General features: G+C 35.0%; 2 protein-coding genes across 2 annotated transcripts; one reads left to right on the forward strand and one right to left on the reverse strand.

Moving 5' to 3' along the window:
• Positions 1-563: 563 nt before the first annotated feature.
• On the reverse strand, positions 564-5,813 carry LOC144444660 (uncharacterized). The gene is made up of 2 exons (XM_078134162.1): positions 5,433-5,813; positions 564-4,277 (listed from the first exon to the last, which is right to left on the reverse strand). The coding sequence occupies exons 1-2, from the start codon at positions 5,505-5,507 to the stop codon at positions 2,370-2,372; spliced, it is 1,983 nt and encodes a 660-aa protein (XP_077990288.1). The 5' UTR covers positions 5,508-5,813; the 3' UTR covers positions 564-2,369.
• On the forward strand, positions 5,724-17,647 carry LOC144444661 (uncharacterized). The gene is made up of 5 exons (XM_078134163.1): positions 5,724-6,189; positions 7,557-7,680; positions 9,492-9,615; positions 12,786-12,937; positions 15,105-17,647. The coding sequence occupies exons 1-5, from the start codon at positions 5,724-5,726 to the stop codon at positions 15,274-15,276; spliced, it is 1,038 nt and encodes a 345-aa protein (XP_077990289.1). The 3' UTR covers positions 15,277-17,647.
• The last annotated feature ends 7,770 nt before the right edge of the window (positions 17,648-25,417 follow it).

Below are 25,417 nucleotides of genomic sequence, written 5' to 3' on the forward strand. Positions count from 1 at the left end.
AGTTATAGAACACACACACACTTACACAATTTAAGTCATAGAACACACACACTTGTACAACAAACTAAGTCACAGAGCACACACACTTGTACAAACTAAGTCATAGAACACACACACTTGTACAAACTAAGTCATAGAACACACACACTTGTACAGACTAAGTCATAGAACACACACACATACTTGCACAAACTAAGTCATAGAACACACACACTTGCACAAACTAAGTCACAGAACACACTTGCACAACAAACTAAGTCAGAGCACACATACTTGCACAAACTAAGTCATAGAACACACACTTGCACAAACTAAGTCATAGAACACACTTGCACAACAAACTAAGTCATAGAGCACACACACTTGTACAAACTAAGTCATAGAACACACACACTTACACAAACTAAGTCACAGAACACACATACACTTGTACACACTATCATAGAACACATACACTTGTACACACTATCATAGCATTGATTCGATAAAATACCTTTCTATCAAAAAACATAAATTTTAATCACATAAAATGTTTATAATTATATCAATAATAAATATCATTTCTCTCTGAGACAATACAATAAAATATCATCGGACTCTGTAAATATTCACAGGTAAATGTTTAAAAGTAAATACAATATTGAAAACCTGCCCATCAATACATAGATACCAGCAATTACTTGCACCGGTGCACTCATATATTCTAGTGGTCCTTACACTGCAGTGTAATACCGAAAGCATTATTTCATACACGCGTATGCAAATTATATGCAAATGAGTAGTCATTCCTCAAGTGATTAAACCATTTACTCCCTTCTAACCAAAATGGTAAGGGCTCAAGTTTGAGTGTGGGTTTGATTAAATTTCCCAAGTTGTAAATAAGAAGAGTTGTCTATCAGTTTGTCTCCACCAAATAAAATAGGCTTTCACCACACACACTGCAGTTTCCATCTGTATAACATTGCACTGGCTGTATTAACTGGAATGTCTTTTAGAAATTGCTTTGTTCGGTACACTAAATTACTCATAATATTGTACACCATGAACAATACTGCATCACCTCAGGGTAAACATATTTTGTTTAGCTGTATACAAGATAAATCAAATCAAGTTGATTTTTGAGCTGCACCAAACAGCGCCCTCAACGACGGCATTCATGATTTCAACCTGTTTCTGTACTGCTTATGGATAATATCAACCATCGATTAATATGTACACTGTCTAATACTGGTATTTTAATAATTTTCATTGACAATTTTATGGTTGTCTGAGCAAAAACTAATATCCCAGTTACAACTAGTAGAGTTTTAACATGGCAACAGACTCAAACCAAGCTTTCACTCAAGATTTAAACTCCCAAGTACATTTACTACCTACAGATGATATCGACTACTAATTAAGAGATGCATGCAATGTCTTTTTATACGTAATTGACCAATATTCAGTGAATATATATCTTTGGTTATTTCATGAAAAAAAGTGTCCCAGTTACAGTTACAACAACTTAAGACTGAATAAAAATTATCAATAATGAGTACTAGATTACACTACATTGGATGTACTTCTGTTTTTAAGAAAAATGTCCTAGCAGTTTTGCACAGAATGAAGAATCATTTCTTTTACAATTTACACATGTACTACGTAATAATTTCTATGTTAAAACATGTGGGACGTTATCGATATCAACTTTCAAGAATTTGGTATAAATGCCGGAAGCATGCGTCATGACTTCAGAAAACACTGACGAAGCCATGATAGATACCTGGTGAAGACATTTGGTGAGCTCTTAGTATTTCTTAGTGCAAAATGAACTTAACTTTACACACTTAGACTTGTTTGCATAGATGAGTTCCGTCATACTAATAATTTCTTGAGTTTGCTTAAAACTTAATCTCAAATATTTGTTATATTTTATTTCAGTCATGTAATTTGCATCAGGTAAATTGCTGATTACAGACACACATTTTGATATCCTTAGTAAATAACACAAAACAAAAATGACGATAGTAGTTCACAAAAATATTATGCGGTCTTTCCAGACTTGGCAGTTGAGAATATTCTGATAGACAAAGTACTGATCAATATCCATCATTACCATAATGAATACATTTTTACATTTTTGCATAAAAGTTTGTTAGTGTAGCGGAAGTTGCATACTAGTCATGCAAGGGTAAATGGAATTTATGTAAATAGTCTTTCAAATAAAACTGAACAAGAATGAAAATGCTAACTGGTCTTTGTAGAACAACTGACAATATTAAAATCAAAGTTGTTGTCGCAAGTTTCTTACAATTTTCTAACTTTCCGTCCTTTAACCTCAGTTCAGTTTTTCATAAAAACAATGACATTCAGGTCTGCGAATTATCACTTTATATATCATCTCTGATTATATCAATGTTTTTCTTCTTCAGCATTGTAGCACACATACCGAGTTCTTGAGGTACGTCCAGTGGAAATAGTGCCAACACATCCTTCCATGGTTCAAATATGAAGTGTGGCAGTGACACATGACAACTAACTCCTGTCTTGATATCAATGGAAACCATATCTTCTTTCATATCTGCAGACAGGATATATAGATGACAGCCAACGATGGCAACTTTGCAGTTTTGGAGAAAGTCGCGAAGAGATGGGATCCCTAATTTGGCAGCTGAAATTCTTGTGACAGTTTTGAAGGTAGCGATGGTGTCTTTTTGTAATGTAAAAACAATCAGTGAGCTAGGGGGTATGACTGATGGTCTATCACTTGTTGAAGCTAGGAGAACTACAGCATCTCCACTACAGAAGATCCTTGCATAGTTACCACTCACTGCTGTATCCATGGTAACACCGGCAAAATCGGCATCAAAGAAATCAGAGCTGTCAGGACAATCAGGCTTGGGTGTTACCTTGACGATGAAAAGACTGTCGCAGTGTGTCTCAGTTTGACGATCCGAGCACAGTGCGTAAATCGAATCTTGATGAAGACAAGCATTGAGGAACAGCACATCTGTAGATCTGTCGTCTTCTTGGAAATGAGGACACAAGATCACATGTCTCTGCCAACGTAGCGGTGTGAAGGGGTTACTCTGATACACATACACAATGAGTCCTCGTTTTTTAGTCAGATACGGAGGTATTGCGTACAAAACGTCTTCAGATTGTGCAAGCAGGAAGTCCGCTTTGGAGAGTCCTGGAGGCGTCATGTAAGATACATCACTCCAATTCCCTGTGAAAGAATCATATATAAATGACTCTAGTACTAGTTTCATGTCTCCTAATGGATTATACGTAACTATCTGCATCTCTCTCCACTCGTGAGGATCGTACTCATAAAACCGTCTTGTCCAGTGACCGATCTTCAGACCGACATAGTTGTGGGTGTACGAGGAATGTAGAGCACTGTGAAACTCACTACATCGTGGTGGGAACACATCTAAAAACAACCAGTCATTGAGCCTGTCATCATAGCAACACAGTATCTTTCCAGAATTGTCATCCCTGTTTGATTCGTGTTGTAGTACCAGACATAGCGTCTCCTTAGAGAACTGTCTGATTTCTGTACACTTGGTTTTATCTTCTATCTTGGCAATAGCTTCCCTCGACAAACTAGATAACTCTGTACCATCTTTCAGAAACCTATAATGGGCAGCAAGAATTAAATTTATCAAATCCTCTAACTGTTCCCAGTTGTAAGTTTTGGCCATCTCTATATAATCACTCCAGTTTTCCAGCGTCACAATCCCTCTAAACAACTTTGGACTTAACAGAATTTCCAAGAAGTCTGCAGCTGCCAGGATATCAACTTGTTCTTCTTTGCTAGAAGGCATGTCCACATCTTTGTCATACAGAAAGTTCAGGATTATTTGCATGGCCTGTGCTGTTGGTGGTACATCATAAAACCTCACTTCTCTGGTAGTTTGCATCAACTCACTGTCAATCATTCCACTGGCCAACAATGCTTTGAAATACCCACTCTTCCGAACCAAGAGATCCTGGTGTACAACGAACACAAAATCTTCAACAAATATCTTCAAATCAGGAGACATCTTACTGTTCTCAGAACTGTCATGAAATTCATATGGGATGATTGTTTCTTTAGGCAGTTTTGATTTCATGAATGCTGATCTCACAACGTTACCAACTCGTCTTGGTGAACTGTTTTCTGTAGACTCTACATCATGACTTGGTGGAATTGGTCTGTCCTCTCTGTCACTTCTTTCAACAACTGCTTCTACTCTTTCACCACTTGGTTGGTTGCCATGGAGATCACATTCTGTTGTACTGTTGCTTTCTTCCTACCAGTATAAAAAAAAGAAGTTAATTTACACTTATGTAAATCATAATTACAACAGCGGTACTCAAGGTTTCAGTTTTCTGAGATAGACACAAACTAAAACAATTTTTGTGACATACTAGTATGCTAATATATGCTAATTGAATAATTGTTAGTTTAATAATAGATTAATACACTCTCAGCAGGGTGGTGTTTCTGATAGTGATAGCTATTTTTCTCAAGTGGCCACACACTATCTTGATTACAGGATGATTTTACAATGTATCAATTGATTGATCAATTGATCAATCAATCAATCAATCAAAAGAATTTGTATAGCGCCAAAATCCAATTAAATGTAGAATGTTGTATGGTGTTGAACAGGAACAATAGTAGCTCACTGTAAAATAAAGTTAGAAAGCTCTTCCAAACAGATGTGTCTTGATATCCTTCTTGAATTTATATACAATAGTTGAATAGAGGCACTACTATCACCAAATTGTGTAATCTACCACATCAAACAACAATAGTTTTAGTGTATGTCTATCTTAGTAAGCCAAAACCTAGATTGCCACTGTTAACAAGGTCCATAAAATTTGGGTGAGAAAAACAGTTGTCTGAAAACTTAAATAGTAGCAGCGGGCAGAGCTTTAGTATGTAAATGATATCAACATGATTATGTGATTTTTATCTTTCATAATTGGAACGATTTAAACATCATTAACCATAGACAGTGGATGGGGCTCCCCTCCACTGTCTATGCATTAACACAGTATTTTAACTAGTCTATCAAAAGCATGTAAAAGAAAATAATATAAAAATCAATTATTAATTATCATTATTATTATTATTATCATTAAAACATGTGTACAATTATTTTAGCTGTCAACGTCACCACACTTGGACTCGGCCTGATACGATGTAAAATTGTAAGAATGATGTCTGAAATGTTATTAGTAATATTAGTTTATGATGCTAGTATTATTAACTTTTGCTATTATGACGGTGAAACAGTTCAATTCATCCAAGGCCTCAGCGGCTACACCATCAACCATTATCATCATACTGAAGCACAAAAGTATCATATGTGTCTGTGTGAATAATACTGAGGCCCTTCTAAGTTCTATAGCCAAGTTCTTTTTATACATATGGCAATATTAAAGAATCGGAATCTTACCTTGTGCGGTTGCGTGATTTCCTCATGATTTTTGTTCGTGTTTCCAAACCCAAATAATCGACGAATGAAAGACATGTAAATATATTTCCTTCTGTGGAAAGCAATATGACGACCTATCTTTGTTTAAAACATTACATGAGTTACATTTGTATTCCCTTTTCTGGAACTACATCGAAAAACACCCTAATCGTATTATCGTGTGTAGGATCGTATCATGATCACTGGCATCAGCTGATATCATGTGATCAAGGTTACGGGGTCAAATCAGACGTCGTCATCACGTGACCCAAGATGGACGGAACGACGGGTTCGCTTCGCCAACGACATGGCGAATTTGTCGAAAATGCTAGTAATAGACAGAATTTCATTCGCCAACAAGAAGAGCTAAAGAAACTTCTAGGCCTAGACAGTTTGCCTACTAGAAGTGATCAAAAATCTGTGCCAAGTTCCACGGAAAATCGTCCAAGTTCTCTGGAATACACGGAAGCTGTTTCGCAATGGTTGAACCAATACAGAATGCATGCGTCAATGTGGAGTTCAACTTACCAGTTAAACCCATTCTATATGATGCCGTTTTCACCGTTTACCCCGGTACCGGGACAGAATGGACAACCTGTAATGCAAAACGGATTTATACCCTCACAAACGAGCCAGAACAGCACACCTTTACCCCCACAAACACCAGGAAGGACGGGATCACCGCCCAGTCAACAACAACAACGCCAAGAAGCTACACAGACGGCCCCGATATTAGAAGGCAAGTAGCCCTGACATTCCTATAACACAATATTTCTATCAAAGATTATACACAAGCATATATAATACCTAAATATATCGTTTTGGTATTAGTTGACGAGTTTTATAGTGACACAGAAATATAAAATTATAAAGCTACTGTAATTATTCTACTAGTACTGATAACAATAACATGTACCATAGGCCTCCACAGCCGAAATCACTCCGAGTCTGAACATGTAATTTCCGGCCTCAATTTTCGAGGAAAAATAATTGGATGTCATTATTGACACGGTAATAATAATTGATTCCACATATCCTAATTTATTCACAAATCCTTAATTTGCTTTCAGTACTGAAAATAACTTCAAAATAAATTATTTTTGATCGTTGTTGGTAATGGTATTGACAGTACATTATGTACTCTACCTGTAAAGCGAGTAGTTCTTGCATTTTAATTTCAGTTTCAATTTCTCTACCAGACATGTTGCATTATACATGGTTGTTAGATATTGAATAGCATTCCTCATCCCCACCCCACCAATTATATTTTGTCACTTTAGTCATAAACAGTGTCACTCATGGAGCTTTCTTAGATTTTCTTTATTTTTAATACAGTACAGTTAGACAAAATAACCCATACTGTTGCATTGAATGCCTTCAAATACTGTGTCAACTCTATATTATTATACAGAGCACAAATTTAACTTTTGGGTTTGGTAGTCAAATTTCACCAAGTGAACTGTTTCAGTGACAATTTTCCATTGATTTTCGTTGGTCTAACAGACTACCACATTTAATAAATTTGGTTGTCAAGATACAATGTTTGATAGTCTATATGTCCTAGACTACTACTAATGTCAAGCCCTGTTATAAGCAAATGATAAGTTGACAATATCTTTAAAAACAAGGTGGCAAACAAGCAAATTTCTTTGATGATTTCAAAATGACCAGGAACAAATTCATATGGTAAAGTTGTAGTGATTTCAACAGTACATGTACTTTAAAATTTCAAATAAATTGGTTTCCTAAGGAGCATTCATCCTTTTGATGTAATCCTATGACATTAATGATTACTGTAACATTAGTGAGACTAGTATCCGGTAGTCTGAAAGGTCCAGTTGGTGAGAGAGTACATTACCATATATAAGCAAAGGAATACCTGGACCTCTCGGGCTGTAATGAGACAGGCCAAAAATTATCCCAAAAGTGAAAAAATAGATAAATTATAGATACAGTATTATTATCTGGATATCAATTTTGCAGACCTCTAGTTAGATACTCCCTTGTCATTTTCCTTTCATGTCACTCTCATTTCATCTCAGACATTTTTATTTTCAAGACACTACGCTACATGTGCATATATATTCACTTTGTTTTGTTATACAGGGAAAGAATACCAAATACCATCAGTGTATAGAAGAGTTACAGCAGAGTTTATAGATTTTATCATATTATTTAGCATCAAAATTCTCTTAACCTTGTTTGTGATGGAATACACAGACACAATAGGGTAAGTACTGTGCACTATGTACTGTGTCATATGAACTGAATGTTGTAATATTTAATTAATGTTTTGAATACCAGTGTGCTCTACATTATAGAGCAGCCAGGGTGCTAACACTGTCCTTGCCACTCAGGCCACCATGCTTGGCAGGTTTCTTCCATAAAGTGTTCTCCCCATATAGAGAAACCGGGGTGCTAACACTGTCCCTAACAGTAACACCCACGTCACCATAATTGGCAGGTTTCTACTGTGCTTCAAAAGTGTTCTACCATCCGTGAGTTTTAGCAATCTTTGAATGGAAATATTATAATAATGCATTCACATGAAGAGAAATGGTTTATTCCAATGTCCATGTCTGTATGTGTTAAATATAATATAAACATGTCGGAGTTTGTTTCAATGTTGAAGACATGTATACATAGCATATGCTGATCATTATGTAAATAATTATGCAAATACCACATGATTGATATGTAAATTGTTATGCAAATTAGCTGTCCTCGTTGCAATCCTTGGGAAAATACTAGAATACATGTCCCACATGTAGCTGTAATGGCTGGCCCTCCAGGCTTTGGTATTTTGTATTTTGTAACCATCATAGATGAATAGTCAGTCTCAAATCACCCAACACTGTTTCATGTCCATTATAATATACCACAATGCTTAGCTATTCAAAATCATACATTTTATACCAGTGTTGTCAATACACCCACTAATCCTTCCCCTATAAACCTGTGTAGTGACCCTGGGCAAAGATTCTAACATCTGCACCCACTATTATGGTATTGTATGAAATGAGTGTACAGCTACTACAAAGTAACCATACCAACATGTCTTTTGTCAAGATTAGAGAACACTAGACCCAGTCAGTGTGTATTGTTCCAGTTTAGTAAACTTAGTAACAGGGGAGTTGTTACAACTGATAATATAGTAACTTACTGATAATATATCAGCCTGTAAAATTAAAATTTTGTCAGGTAAATATTATGGTACTTATGATTCAATCTCAGGCTTTTACATCAGTGAATTATCTTATCAGTGGAACCATGAGGATTGTATAGGAGCAGTGTGCCCTCTAATCCAATTTGATGTGCCACTGATGCACACAATTTCTAACGACACACCAACATTTGGCATTCATATGTCTCTTACTTCATGGTAACTCACAACAAATGCCTTTTTCTATCAGACTAACCCACAACAACAGAATTTGGCTATCATTAGAGGGCAGACTGTACAGGAGCACTCTTTTGTTGTGGACCAACTTTATCTATAGTTCTTCATACCTAAATTTTAATCCTAACCCAAACTGGGCACAGCCCACGCTACGTAAGTGTAAACAAATGTTGGCAACAATCTGTATTTGAACTCAATTTAAAACTAAGAATCCTAGAACATTACATTCTCGAAAGCCAGGGCACATGCACTGTATTTCTGTTGACACAATGAGCACAAGCATGTTGTGGACATTTTGGCGAGCATGTTTTGAACAAAGCCATAAAGAGGCCTGTGGTTAGTGATGATGCAATGTTAGGGTTAGGGATGTTTGACTAAACAGCCAGTCTGAGTTAACATTTCATTAGTTATCCCTTTATTTAATTCATAATCATGATCTCATGAAAAAATGATTCAGATGTGCCAATATTACTATGTTATGCATTGTCCAACAATTTTTTGGGGCCTTAGTAATAGTACAATGCCAGTCTGCTAGTTTACAAGACATTATTACATAGTTTTATAAACCAGCCATTCTGTGTACTATACATGTAGCCAAGTTCTTGTTCTAAAACCCCATTTTCTCTTGTTTACATATCTAGAGATCAAACAGACTTTACTATGAAATTTTTATTGGAAGAACTAGATGAAGAAGCCACTATGGAAGACTTACAGCAGATGTTGATAATGGCGTTACTTTACAGACTGGGTGTTTGTATCTATGAGGTAAGTGTTGTTTACAGACTGGGTGTTTGTACTTATGAGGTAAGTGTTGTTTACAGACTGGGTGTTTGTATTTATGAGGTAAGTGTTGTGTACAGACTGGGTGTTTGTATTTATAAGGTAAGTGTTGTTTACAGACAGGGTGTTTGTATTTATGAGGTAAGTGTTGTTTACAGACTGGGTGTTTGTATTTATAAGGTAAGTGTTGTTTACAGACTGGGTGTTTGTATCTATGAGGTAAGTGTTGTTTACAGACTGGGTGTTTGTATCTATGAGGTAAGTGTTGTTTACAGGCTGGGTGTTTGTATCTATGAGGTAAGTGTTGTTTACAGACTGGGTGTTTGTATTTATGAGGTAAGTGTTGTTTACAGACTGGGTGTTTATATTTATAAGGTAAGTGTTGTTTACAGACTGGGTGTTTATATTTATAAGGTAAGTGTTGTTTACAGACTGGGTGTTTGTATCTATGAGGTAAGTGTTGTTTACAGACTGGGTGTTTGTATTTATGAGGTAAGTGTTGTTTACAGACTGGGTGTTTATGAGGTAAGTTGTTTACAGACTGGGTGTTTGTATTTATGAGGTAAGTGTTGTTTACAGACTGGGTGTTTGTATTTATGAGGTAAGTGTTGTTTATAGACTGGGTGTTTGTATTTATGAGGTAAGTGTTGTTTACAGACTGGGTGTTTATGAGGTAAGTGTTGTTTACAGACTGGGTGTTTGTATTTATGAGGTAAGTGTTGTTTACAGACTGGGTGTTTGTATTTATGAGGTAAGTGTTGTTTATAGACTGGGTGTTTATATTTATGAGGTAAGTGTTGTTTATAGACTGGGTGTTTATATTTATGAGGTAAGTGTTGTTTACAGACTGGGTGTTTGTATTTATAAGGTAAGTGTTGTTTACAGACTGGGTGTTTATAGTTATATGGTAAGTGTTGTTTACAGACTGGGTGTTTGTATTTATGAGGTAAGTGTTGTTTATAGACTGGGTGTTTGTATTTATAAGGTAAGTGTTGTTTATAGACTGGGTGTTTGTATTTATAAGGTAAGTGTTGTTTATAGACTGGGTGTTTATATTTATGAGGTAAGTGTTGTTTACAGACTGGGTGTTTGTATTTATGAGGTAAGTGTTGTTTACAGACTGGGTGTTTGTATCTATGAGGTAAGTGTTGTTTACAGACTGGGTGTGTGTATCTATGAGGTAAGTGTTGTTTACAGACTGGGTGTTTATGAGGTAAGTGTTGTTTACAGACTGGGTGTTTGTATTTATGAGGTAAGTGTTGTTTACAGACTGGGTGTTTGTATTTATGAGGTAAGTGTTGTTTATAGACTGGGTGTTTGTATTTATGAGGTAAGTGTTGTTTACAGACTGGGTGTTTATGAGGTAAGTGTTGTTTACAGACTGGGTGTTTGTATTTATGAGGTAAGTGTTGTTTACAGACTGGGTGTTTGTATTTATGAGGTAAGTGTTGTTTATAGACTGGGTGTTTATATTTATGAGGTAAGTGTTGTTTACCGACTAGGTGTTTGTATCTATGAGGTAAGTGTTGTTTACAGACTGGGTGTCTGTATTTATAAGGTAAGTGTTGTTTATAGACTGGGTGTTTGTATTTATAAGGTAAGTGTTGTTTATAGACTGGGTGTTTATATTTATGAGGTAAGTGTTGTTTACAGACTGGGTGTTTGTATTTATGAGGTAAGTGTTGTTTACAGACTGGGTGTTTGTATCTATGAGGTAAGTGTTGTTTACAGACTGGGTGTTTGTATTTATGAGGTAAGTGTTGTTTACAGACTGGGTGTTTGTATCTATGAGGTAAGTGTTGTTTACAGACTGGGTGTGTGTATCTATGAGGTAAGTGTTGTTTACAGACTGGGTGTTTATAGTTATATGGTAAGTGTTGTGTGTAGGTCCTAGGTGATGTAAAATCATGAAATGACTCTCCAGAACCCATAGTTTATGAAAATGTCTCTATTTCCTGGAGTCGCGTTCCCCTGTAACATTGTAAAGTGAACTCTTGGCTGGTACTTAAGTATGTCAATGTGGATATGTGAAATGTACATGTATATAACTGAAATCACCCTCTGTGTACAGTTGACTGAATATTATATTATATGTGTTGACTGGAATCTAACAGTAATCAATGCTACAGAAACATCAGTGTAGACACACACAATTTTCCACTGAGTAATATAATTATATTTCAGTAAATATAATATTCGGAGTACTGTAAGTTGCTATGATATATGATAATTTGTTACTAATTGCATTTCAAGGCCTCCACCCTATATACAGTCAATTAAGACAAAACACACTCTATGATAGTCACTTAACAGCCTTCAGTGATATAGACTAATGACCCTTAGTGACCTCAATTTGCATACAGTGGGCACTGTTACAGTAGAACAAGAGACCTACTAGTGATTTGCTTTGATTCTGAAAAGAAGAATTGCCTGAGAGCAATGTGTTATAAAACACTTATTACTTGGCCTTATATGGGCACAAGTAGATGTCATATAAATTACCCCTCATGCTGTTATGTAGCTACTATTTCCCCTTGACTTTCTGCATAACAGCCCTCATGTTGATAAATGTCTACTAGTGGCCTAATAGCCAGGCAATAAGTGTGTAGCCAACGGTAGTTTAGCTGAATATTGTTGGCAAATACTTGTGACCTAAAGGCCCCTTAGGTCACTCGGCTGAATGAAGAAAAATGTTGGGGAATAACATCTAATTGTTACACAACCAACAATTAACCAAAGATAACATTTCTCCTGTTCAGACTTTGTCAAAATATCTGTTCACTGGCATTTCCACTAAGTGGTAAACATTACTGGTAGGTAATAAGAACCTGTGGTTGTAACAAGAATAGTGGTTTTGTTAAGGTTGGGAAGCAGGTGAAATCTACCTGAGTTCCCTTTTCATTTTACCAACGTACCCACCAAAATCATGATACAATGTATGGGAACTATGCCAGTTTTACTATAAGTCCCCTTTCTGTTACCATATTCACAAACTTTAGCAAAAACACTGAAGAACAGTTTATTATGATGATTTACCAACCTGATGAATATCTTTAAAGAACATCAAACATGAGTTTATTGGACAGCTATTGCATTTTTTCTGTCACTTCAAACAGAATGCTATGTTGATAATCTTTTTCTTATCTTCTTTGCAGACATTTTTCCTTAGGAGAGGTGTGCGATATTTTGGTGGTGCTACCCCTGGCAAACGTCTTCTTGGTCTGAGAGTGATAACTAGTGATAGAGTGTTAGACTTAGGAAACAACAAAGTTTTGGTATTTAGTGGAGAAGATATCGGAACTTGGAAGTGAGTGATTTTTACTTCTCTTCAATTTAATTTTCCCATATTTTGAGAATGAATGTAGAATGTTGATAGACTCTGGGTTCATAGTTACAAATTATATAATTTTTACTCACAGAGTCAAAACTTCTTTGGAAGCAATTCCCAAATTTTCACTGATGTCTTATTCCAGGAATAATGACAGGATGTTTTGATGTGAAACAAAAATAACAATTGAGAACCACAGTGTTACAGACTCTGCTCATATGTTGTCCATTAGACTTGCCAAAGTAGTGAACCAAGAACACACAAGACCTCTCATGTAAGGTCGAAATGTCAGAAATAAAGTTGTAACATAGATTAAAGAACTTGTCCACTTTTTACCAAACCCAGTTTTATATATTATTCTCAAGTCCATGTCTCTAAGTTGGTCATCCTTGCAGTAGGATTGACAGCAATTTTCGCAACAAACTCAAAGAACACAAACAGTCCACAGTCCAGTACAAAGTCTCTAATCTAATCTAATCTAATATAATCCAAACAATTGATAATGTGCCAGACTTTTGAATCAAAGTACTGTGCAGTGGTGCCAATAAGGGTCAATCCACACAAAATGCATTTTTGAACAAATGTCTCTTTAGTTTGTTGTTGAAAGTACTGTCCTTTTATAGCACATGTGATTAACTAGTATTGTTCTGTTATTCAAATGTGATAATATATGCAGAATTGTCACTGACCTTGGGACATGATGCAAAAAAATGAAAAAGTGAAAATATGTCAATGTTATTTGTAGGTTTCAAAACATAAAATGAATTTTACTATGAATTCAAATGTTAAAGTAGCTGCACCAGCTGCAAGTGGAACATTATTTAGAATTGTTTTGTTAGATATAATGATTTAATCATAATATTGTACACCTGAACAGTATTGATTCACATGTGGGTAAACATATTTATGTATCAGTAGACATAGTATATGTATAGTGTAATATATCAAATCAAAATGATTTTTAGGTCCACATCCTAAAATCAGCACCCCAACGAATCACGATATCAACATATTGCATTACTACTTAGAGATAAAATATACCTATATTTACCGCAGTTGCGTATCCTGTGGGTGGAGGGTCTATGATTTGACATATACGATGTCTAATATTTAACAATTTTCAGTGAACATATTGTTGGTTGTCAAATTTAAAAAAAATAATACCCAGTTACAGCTAGTGCACTTGTTAGAGTGTGTAACTTTACGGTATTTGATGTTTACCTTTATTTCAATATGTTAATCAAACAACTAAAACATATTGATTCATGTTATGTACATGTAACTACATGTCATACAGCTTACTACAGGAATTTAAATATGATAGAAAATAGTATTTATTTAAGTATGTTTCATTATGAAATAAAAGTAACTATCAAATGCCATAAAGTTACAGATTGTACCCTGCTGTCATATCAATATGGTATACAACCATGATAGCCGTTATTTAGAAATACCTGTGATCAGAATATCGTTTCATCAGTGGTGGACTATTAAAACTAGCTGTGAAGGTGCTGAAAAGTCTTCTCCTTATCACTCTAACAAACTAACAAACTGACTATTATTGATACAAAAACAACAGTGGTTGGCTCTGATGTAAATTCATGTGGATCGTTTAATCAATTTGTTTATATCTGTGAAAGTTAGACATGTGTATACTACATGTACTAGTAGTGTGTATGAAAGACAGCAAGCTGCAGTTTCCGAAAAAATATATATTCATCAGAAATTACACCATGTTTCGGTCTCACATGAGACCTTCTTCAGGGATCTAAAATTGAAAAAATACAATGGAACAATTACAAAATAATATATCAAACTGCAACTAAGAAGATCACCTGTGTCAGAATGAAATGTCAGTGTAATTTCTCATGAAGAATATATTTTTTTGGAAACGGGAGGTTGGTCTCTTTCATACCAACTACAATATTTCCCTCAAGTCCTGTTTCCATATACCGGTACAACAAAAACAGATGCTCGCCTGTAGTTGGACTGATAATTGTTCTACTTGTAAACCCTTATGTATACCACTATATGAACTGTGATTTGTAATTTTACTTGTGCAATATCAACATGTACCCATTAGATGTGTTGTTATTTAATGAAATACTGACTGAAGTATCGTCTTTTCTCTTTTCTTTATTTGCAGTGCACTTATTCGATCCCTGGTAAAAAATTTCTCCATGGCATTTTTCTTTCCAGTCTATTTAACAATATTATTTTATCAACACAACCGTGGTGCATACGACATCATAGCTGGTACGATGGTAGTTACTGGTCCACGATATCGACGCTACGGTGCTCAGAACATACAGAGATGAGTATAGATGATCATTGTAGTAAAAGGTAGATAGCTACTGGTCACTAAGTAACCACTGAAGACTTAATGTAGAACTAGTTTGCAGCTTGCTGTGGAGTACTGTACTTTGAACAGGGGTTTCTCAATTCAACAGTCGTGTGATGATCACTTAAGAAGTGTGAAACTCCGAGTAACAACTTATGACATCCTTATTCCTTGGATTAAGTCTGTGTATACATATACATACATATATATATATATATTTCTACAGTGATTTCATTTCAGTGTTTTTGTTAGGAGTGGGAAGGAGATGAAAGCTAACTTTGTTTCACCGGTGCTTTCCCTGCATCCCACCAATTAAATATTGTGGTACTAGGTATGGAAACCGATGCAAGTTTTATCACATTTCTTCCCATTGTCAGCAAGGTTCCCAAATCTTAGCAAAAACACAAGTTTTCACTCAGAGATATAAGTAAGTCAAAAGTGTTTTCATGAGGGTTTTATCAGAAAAGAGATTTCCATGAAAATTTAGTCTAAAAGAAAATAAGTACTCCACAGCATTAACAAATTTGCCGACACTTTTACAATAAAAAACAAAAAAACTTACAGTAAACCTATTGAAGGTTCAAGACGGATAATTGAGGGGTCAGTTTTAACACATTTTAAGAATAAACCTGTAAGATAATTATCCTATCATATCCCACTTTTTTTTATTCACAATAACTGCCAAATTGTATTTTGACAATTTATTGAGAAATAACATTGTAGATTTCTTAGAAACAGTATAGAGAACAGTCATTATTCTTACTATTTTGCAATCAATGATATCAACTGTAAATCAGGTGTATGTGTTCTACTGGTACAATATTAAAACACGTTGTATAAAGCCTGATATAACCCATGTTTTATTTCTACAAACCAAGGACCTGTATGATTCATACACCTCAAGGAGGGTTAAGGACTTGTATGATTAATACACCTCAAGGAGGGTTAAGGACTTGTGTGATTAATACACCTCAAGGACGGTTAAGAACTTGTATGATTAATACACCTCTAGGAGGGTTAAGGACTTGTATGATTAATACACCTCTAGGAGGGTTAAGGACCTGTATGGTTAATACAAATCAAGGAGGGTTAAGAACTTGTATGATTAATACACCCCAAGGAGGGTTAAGGACTTGTATGATTAATACACCTCTAGGAGGGTTAAGGACTTGTATGATTAGTACACCTCAAGGAGGCTTAAGGACCTGTATGGTTAATACACCTCAAGGAGGGTTAAGGATGTGTATGATTAATACAAATCAAGGCGGGTTAAGTAAAACTTGAATTATTTCCAGAAATCTGCACATTTATTGTATATAAAGACTTTCTTGCACCTTAATATGTTGTAACATTACTCGGATAATCTTTGACCCACTGAAACTAACCTTTGACCTGAGAATACAGGAATTGTTCAAAGGTCACTGTACAAGATGGTGAACTTTGTCTACATCAATTTTGTGACATTCATATACTTTACATGAAGACAAATAAAACTTATTTAAAACTTATCTGATCACTAGTACAAATCAGAAACCCACAGTGACAATACCCCTTATGTTACTCTTAATTTCCTTCACTCTTTAGGATATTGAAAATAAATATTTGAGGCTATTGAATGAATACAGTTGAGTTTTGGTAAATGATGGCCAATGATGCTTATGTGAAAACTAGAACTTGTAGAGAAATGGATAATTGAGCTAGGTTATCACATAGATAATGGACAATTGAATTATTTCACTATCTATCAGACTTTACCATGTCTCATTACCAGTTACTCTAAGACAGTTATTATACCTTGACATATACAACTGGATGACAAAATGGTTAAAGAGACACAAGCTGAGTTTGTAAGCTTTTTATTCTGGGTGAAAGTCCTGATAAACATTGATAAAAGTATTCTGACATTAATGCTTGTAATACAAAGTCATACGGTGAGTGTGCATTATCGCGAGCAGTGCCAGTCTTGCAGAACAGTATACCATTTGAACTTCGTTCTTCGTCAACTATCGATAAATTCAAGAAGGACATCAAGACACATCTGTTAGCAAGAGCTATCTAACTTTTACATCAATCTACTATTGTCCTGTTCAGCACCATAGAACATTATGTCGTATTGGATTTTGGCGCAATACAAATTCTTTTGATTGATTGATTGATTGATTGATTGATTGAATGCTGTTGCTAATACATGCCCATGATGACAATAATAATCTGTGTAGGTTTCCACTCTTATTTAGTATACATGTATACTAAATTATACCATTAAATCATATAATGTATTATTCCTGAATATCAGGTTTGAGTTCTATTAAATGCTTCAGTATTGAAGTGGCCATATGGATGAGGATTGGATATTTATTTTGGATTTTTTAATTTATAAAACAATTTTATCATGGCTTCCTACTTGAAAAATCAATGTGAAACAACATTGACCAGATGTGTCTGTGTTTGTAACTCAATACATTGTAAAAAGCGAAAAAATGCGTAAAAAATGTTCGTTATTGTACGTACAATAACAAACATTTTACACATTTATCAACCGTTTGCAATGTATTGAGTTAAAAACACAGACACATCTGGTCAATGTTGTTTCACATTGATTTTTCAAGTAGGAAGCCATGATAAAATTGTTTTATAAATTAAAAATCCGAAATAAATATCCAATCCTCATCCATATAGCCACTTTAATTAAAGTGAATTATACCAATACCTTTTAATATGTAGCAAAAATGAACCACACAAAGTCAGCTTGTGTCCCTTTAATCAATCACAAATGACATATTTTTGCAAAAAGTGTTAAAACAGATTCTAAGTGAAAGTTCCACTAGAGAACAATGAGTCATCTGTCTGTGATACTTTCCGTGTTCCATGTGTTCTAGCAAGTTTAGGGGAGGTGATAGTATAGGTGATAGTATAGGTGTTCTGTTATTCAGATTGTTTCATAGGAATGTTTATATTGAAATTTTGGTAATTTACAGTTTAAAGCGGTAATTTTATGCACTTCAATGGTTCAAAATAAAACGTGTGCTATGTTGTATAGTTGTCATGCTGTTCAGTGAGGGAGGGAAAATATCTGCCATACCTCACTCTATGGCGAAAACTTCCAGTTTTTTGAAATGAACAAAATTTGTTGAGATGTGTATATATTTACATCACTGATACAAATGTATTGTCTATGGTTCTATAAACGTTGTATAACAGTACCTCCCATATGGTGGTATTAGAGATCATAACAGTATTGCCATATTATGGAGTTACATACGATTACTATGAATTAGACTAAAGTTTAACATTGATTACCAGTAGATAATTATGGGCTATATTTATCATCTAAATGAGTTTTATACATACAGAGACAAGGCTACTATGGAATGTTACCAATCAGTAGTACCTAGGTCAAAGGTCACAAGCCTGTATCATTTCACAGTAACCACCATATTGTCTATTTTAGTGACAATGACATTTTTATATATTTTCAGTTTTCTTTCCAATTCCCTGTTCAATTTATGAAAATTAAAAAAAAATAATGTTAAACTAGTCCATGTATGATATCACAAACACAGCATAGTTGGATCAATACATTTTATTTACTACATAAGGTACCACCAGTTAAATACTTTATTTGCTGTCCTTGATATTCCCAAAACTTACCTGGCAGACAGGGAAAAAAATCTAACACAGAAAAACACCCACAATGCTAGCATATCGTGTAAAATTCACTTTTATGTGGATTCATTTTGTTTGCACCTAAATCTACTATTCTAGTGAATTATAAATGTCAAAATCCAAAGTTTTGATTGTCTTAAACAACTATTTAGATATATGCGTAGTTATTTTGACAATATTTGAATGGTCTTTCCATTTACAATACAATAACATATGGCTTTTTGAATAAAACAAAATTTGTTTGTTTTTCTTAATCTATCAATAAACCTATCCACATGTGAACAGCAAACAAAGAATGTAATTGATGGTGCCTAAAGTATTTACAAATGTAAAAAATATGGTATTATTGGTTTTACTGATATTGTAGTACACCATAGCAAGCCAAGATGTACACATTCAAACAGAAAATACAGGCTTAATACCCTGTTCATTCGATGTTACAAGTTTGCATATTTACTGGACATCATTGGTTCTCTAGTGCTCACAATACTGTACGAGTCATGTAGTGGTTTGACATGTTTTAGTCATGAAATAAGTATGTATCAGTTTATGAAAACAAGGTTTACTATCAAATACCATCAAACTGACAGACTCTACCCTTTAAACTTAAAGCTGCACTAGCTGTAACTTGGGTTGGTTTTCTTTTTGATCAGACAACCAACAGTAAATCCACTGAAAATTGTTCAGATACCAGTAATTTGACATTGACATGTTAATTAGAGGTCAGTTGTACCCAGAAGTAGTTGAGTCACAGATTGAAATCATGATCACGTTGAGGGCGCTCATTTTAGACCAAAAATCAATTTGATAGGATTTATTTACCATATTATGTGTACAGCTGCATAAATAAATGTACCCAAAGGTGACTTCAATACTGCCAATACTGTGCAGTATGTACAATGTCATGAGTTATTATAACAAAACAGTCAAACAAATGTTCCAGTTGCAGCCAGTGCAGCTTTAATGTTGATAAATGTATTACTGACAATACTACGGTATTTCATAATTATTGCCAAATGTACAAAATTAGGTCCTCATCTTTTACCATTGTGAACTCTTTGGAATATTTCATGCACTTTATTATTGAACTTTCCGGAAGTTTATGAAAAATCTCTGTTCTATGTTAACCCTGTAAGTACTGACAGCCTATTTTTAGGGTACAATTACATAGACTTACTAGAAACCAAGTCATATAAAACCATCAGTGACAGACAAACTTTCACCACTGGAAATTGTTCTAGTATGTACATAATTTCTGTACAAGGACAAAAACTCTCCTGAACTTAAAATATGGAAATTTTGCAAAAACTGCTGATTATAAATTGACTGTAGTGTTTCACAGTTGATTTTCAAACTGCTTTGTGTAATAAACATTTCAATTTAAGCATTGACTCAAGGCTTGTGTTTTGATTTATTACAGATTACACTCTTTACCTTGAACCCAACCATACTACAGCTTCCCACAATGCACACTGTCTCCCTGACCAGGGTATAGGGTGATCACAACATCTACACTCAGTGACTCACTCACAGATTGTCTGTGACTCACTGCATCACTGGCATTGTCATACATTTTATTCACAAAATAAAAATTTATGAAAATATGGAAATTAAAAATGCACTTTATTATTGAACTTTCCTAAAAGTTTATGAACAAAAATGAAATAGACAAATATATATACATTGTACAAATATACTGATATAAACACGATTCTCACTAACAACATTAATTGACAGAAGTTTGTACTATTGATTATCAAAATGATTTGATCCAAACATCCCAAAGAGTACATTTGTCACTAGTCTCCTAAATCAGTTTATTGTAATATATACTTTGGTACAATTTATACTTTCATAATGTTCATTTTATTTCCACATGTTCATATCAGTCACTCAGTTCTCTTGACTTGAGTTATTCCTAGAGAATTAGGTTTACATAACTCCACATACTGCATCACAAAATAAATCCAAATACAGTATATAACATACTGCATTGGTACAGCTAACATCTTCAGAAAGATAATTACTGAGAGTCATTTGTACAGTGCCTCTAAACTTTGTATGAACTTAAGTGACTCCTCATTGGATTACAATCAGATATCCATTCTCAGCCAATTTGTTATGTGGTTTGGAGGTTGTGGAAGGTTTCGGAATCAAACCTTGTCTTCATGATCCTTGTTAATACAGTTCAGGTCAAATATTGGCCAGTGCATGTAAAATCATCGCCCTACATACTAGAGTAACCCAGTATCATGTCTGGGTCAAAGGTCGCATATTGAACAAGGATAGATATTAAACAGCTGTAATCCAGCAGACATTATTAAATGACAGTTACCCATACTATCATCTCTCCCTGGAAATATTATAATAATACACAGTGTGGATAAATTTGGCTTGCTGTGCAGATAAAGTACAAATGTTCTACAAGATAAATAAAACGATTAAAAACAACCTGAACAAACAGAGGAAGACAACAGCTGAAAATTCAGATGATGAAAATAACATCTGGTCTTGTGTAGCTATAAAAATCAATATCAGAAAAAAGACAGAATTAAAAAAAAATAACATAAATTTCAGTATTCCAGATCAACACCCTTTCCAAACTTGAATTGTATATTGATAGTAGAATTGGTGGTGATAATGATGATTACCTGCAGTTTGTTGACATCAGCATTTTACTGTAAAAGGAATATATTGACGTGTTGTGCCGTCATACCAACCAGTACTTATATAATATATATTAAATCATCACAATTTTGATTTTATCGTTAAAAATCAACTTAATTTTATAGTTTTATCAATTCCTATGTTAGGCCTAAAAAAATTGTTTGTTTCCGGTTACCCGACCCCACTTAGTGACAGCCTTTTCACTGCTGACCCTAAACTTTTTTTTTACGTATTCAAGACAAAATAAAGTAAAATCGCGAAAATTGTGAGGTCTGGTGGGAAATAGTGGCTGCAGAAACTGACATCAACTTTTTTTTAAAAAATCTAAAACTGTTCTTCCAATCTGTAATGGTTGTACATCTGATGGGAACTAGACATGTGTCATCAAAACTGATCAATCTACTACTACTTCTGTGAAACTTTTCTGGAAACACTTTTGGACGTTCTGGCTATGACAGGAGCTACATAAATATTTCATTATTATTTTGCAATATGACTGCCGCGATGAAATAGATTCCAGTGATGTACCTGTCCTCTTCTCCAGGCTAAACAATCGATCACAGAAACCAGGTGAGTGAGTTATATATAGCGCCACCAACGGGCAAATTTATCTACGTTAAAAAAAATACTACATGTATTAAAGTTAATGGATTTAACTTCGCATTTCACCGAAATTCAATTAGCTCACCAAAGCTTTCGCCAGGTATCCACCATGGCGTTGTCAGTGTGTTCTGAAGTCACGACGCAGCCATGGTGGATATTCTGTTTCAAAGCTATGAAAATGCTGTCATTCCACTTATGCTACAGAGTGGCGGCTGTCATGATTCCAATTGTTTTAACAGTGGAGAGGTACGTTGTCATTCAACTAACTGAATGTAGAAAAGGGTGTCATTCCACTGTTTACATACTGCAAATGCTGTCATTCCAGTTTCAAAGCACTGATATTGCTGTCATTCCACTTATCTTATAGAGTGGTGGCTGTCATTCCACTTGTTCAACAGTGCAGAGAGTGTCAATGAATGTAGAAAAGGGTGTCATTCCACTGTTTACACACTGGAAATGCTGCCATTCGTTTTCTGTCATTCCGGTTGTCATTCGTTTTATTTAGGGCCTCCCTACCTGGCGAAAGCTTTGGTGGGCAAATTATAAATTTTGGTGCAATACGATGTTAAATATATTAATTTAGACCAAACTTTTTGCACAGATGAGCTTACATCATACTATACAATCATGTAAATAGAGAGAACTGAAATTTAGAGATAACGGGAACCTCCCGGGGAGGGCCAGGGATCGGAAATAGAGGTAATATATAGCATTCGAGCCTATTCCCACATCAGTTGTTAATCACATTGGTAATAGACCAGCTACATTATCAGAGATGCAAAGGCATTTCACACTGAGTATAGATTTTGAGTTGGGAAATATTATGTATACAGCTGCTGATCGATTTCTTTGCGACTGACCAATTAACATAGGGACACGGCATATTCCTGAGATTGTTGTTTTCCTTATCACATGAATTCTGCTACTACAAAATGTATAATATAATGAGGCGCCAAATCTCTGCAAGCAAAGCACGAGAAGCAGAAGAATTTACTGTTATGTGTGGTAAGGGGAAACGTGGATTCACGGACACTGGATATTAGGAGAAGGCTGAGGCTAATGTTTAAAGAGCGACGGAAGGATGTCGGAGACTTGGAGTGGTGGAGATCGAAAGGAAGATTTTTTAATTCCAGAATGTAGGAACAATGTGAGAGAAAGATCTCCCACCACAGGTATCACACATGTATCTTAGATGTGTACACGATATAGTGTATTAATAATACCTGTAATAATGTTAGTTTTTATATAGTGCTTTCCCACTCTGTGCTCAAAGTGCTTTACAATTATTACCCCTGGCACGGACCTATATCGACACAACGGTCCTTTATACTTCCTCTACTCCCTGGGGAGCATACAATCCATTGCAGCCTTTGCATAGGATTAAAGTATTCACATTGTAATACTGTTTATAACTAGATTAATTGCAAAAGACTGATAAATGAAAATGTGTAAAATGTTTGTTATAATTGTACATACAATAACAAATTTACACATTTTTGTTAGCTTTTTACAATGTATTGAGTTACAAACACAGACTTGGCATTGATTTTTCAAGTAGAAAGCCACGATAAAATTGTTTTATAATTCAAAATAAATACCCAATCCTCATCCATAGAACCACTTAAAAGTCACAACATTATAATTATATTATTTTATTATATTTTTAGCCTGTTGACAAGGGAAACAACAATCTAAGAAATATTAGGTATCCCTGTGATTTGACCCAAGATTTTGTAGCAGTATACATATTGCACAAGCATAGAGACTATGATTGATTTATATGTATGTTCATGCATATCGTATGAACAATAAAACTACAAATCTCAGACGAGTTGACGTTGTGTGTGGTCAATATCTATTAGCCGTTATGTGTGTAGCTCATATCTAGTGTCTGACCAGTAACAGTACGTATGCTACTTAAGCATATCTCTAAAATAATGGATTTTTAATCTTAGTTTATAAAATAGCTCAAACTAAAGAGTTATTGCAAAGCACAGGGACACGTGTTATTGTTTAGTTTGTAAAATAATTTCTAAGCTATTAAGGTAGGGGGAATATATTCAAGTCAAAACATTGTTATATTTAGCCCGTAGACAAGGAAAACAACAATCTAAAAAATACTACACGTCCCTATATTGCAAAGCTGTACAACAACGCCATTACCCAGTCATGTAAACCAGATATACATGATATACGGAATGCAGTACTTTGAAGACAACTCATCAAAGAGAAATGGTCTTAGACAAATTAGAACATCGTGCCTGTTTGGTTTCTTGTTTGTTGTCGTTTTGCAAATTAACAAAATATTATGTAAAATACCTTATCTGCTTGATGTTTGACTCACTTAATGATATGTTACCATTCTCAATGATTTATTTTACAGGTCGTCCGATGAAATGCATGTCCAAAAGCTAACCCACTCACTCACTCCCTCCTTCCCTCCCTCCCTCACTCACTCACTCACTCCCTCCTTCCCTCCCTCCCTCCCTCACTCACTCGCTCGCTCGCTCGCTCGTTCGTTCGTTCGTTCGTTCGTTCGTTCGTTCGTTCGTTCGTTCGTTCGTTCGTTCGTTCGTTCGTTCGTTCATTCATTCATTCATTCATTCATTCATTCATTCATTCATTCATTCATTCATGCATGCATGCATGCATGCATGCAGTGCATTCATTCATTCATTCATTCATTCATTCACTTCCTCACCAACTAACACTTACTCGAGCATTTACTCAGTGACGTACTCATCCCCGGACACGGACACGGACACGGACACGGACACGGACACGGACACGGATACATGCAAGCCTGTTCTGTACTCTTTATCCTGGACCCCGTCTTACACCAAATGCTTCAGCAATACAGATATTCTTCTCCGTACCATCCTTTTCTTTACATTTCACCTGTCATGGGCATGCGTTATTGGTCAAAATGTTGACGATCTTTAGCTCTCGCTTGTCAGTTCTGTTTATAACATTACTGTTCTCAACCTTCGACCCATGATAATACTTACCAATCGACCGTAAAATTAGTTACTATTACAGGTTATGTCAAACATTCCCAAGGAGATATGTACACATGCTTTCCTTATTAGTTGAATTTGAGTGATATGCGATAACATTACGCCATCATACGAGACCGGTATAAACTAATATATTAACTTTTTCGATAGCTCCGTCCATTTTTC

Source organism: Glandiceps talaboti, chromosome 13, assembly GCF_964340395.1.
Source record: "Glandiceps talaboti chromosome 13, keGlaTala1.1, whole genome shotgun sequence".
NCBI lineage: Eukaryota > Metazoa > Hemichordata > Enteropneusta > Spengelidae > Glandiceps > Glandiceps talaboti.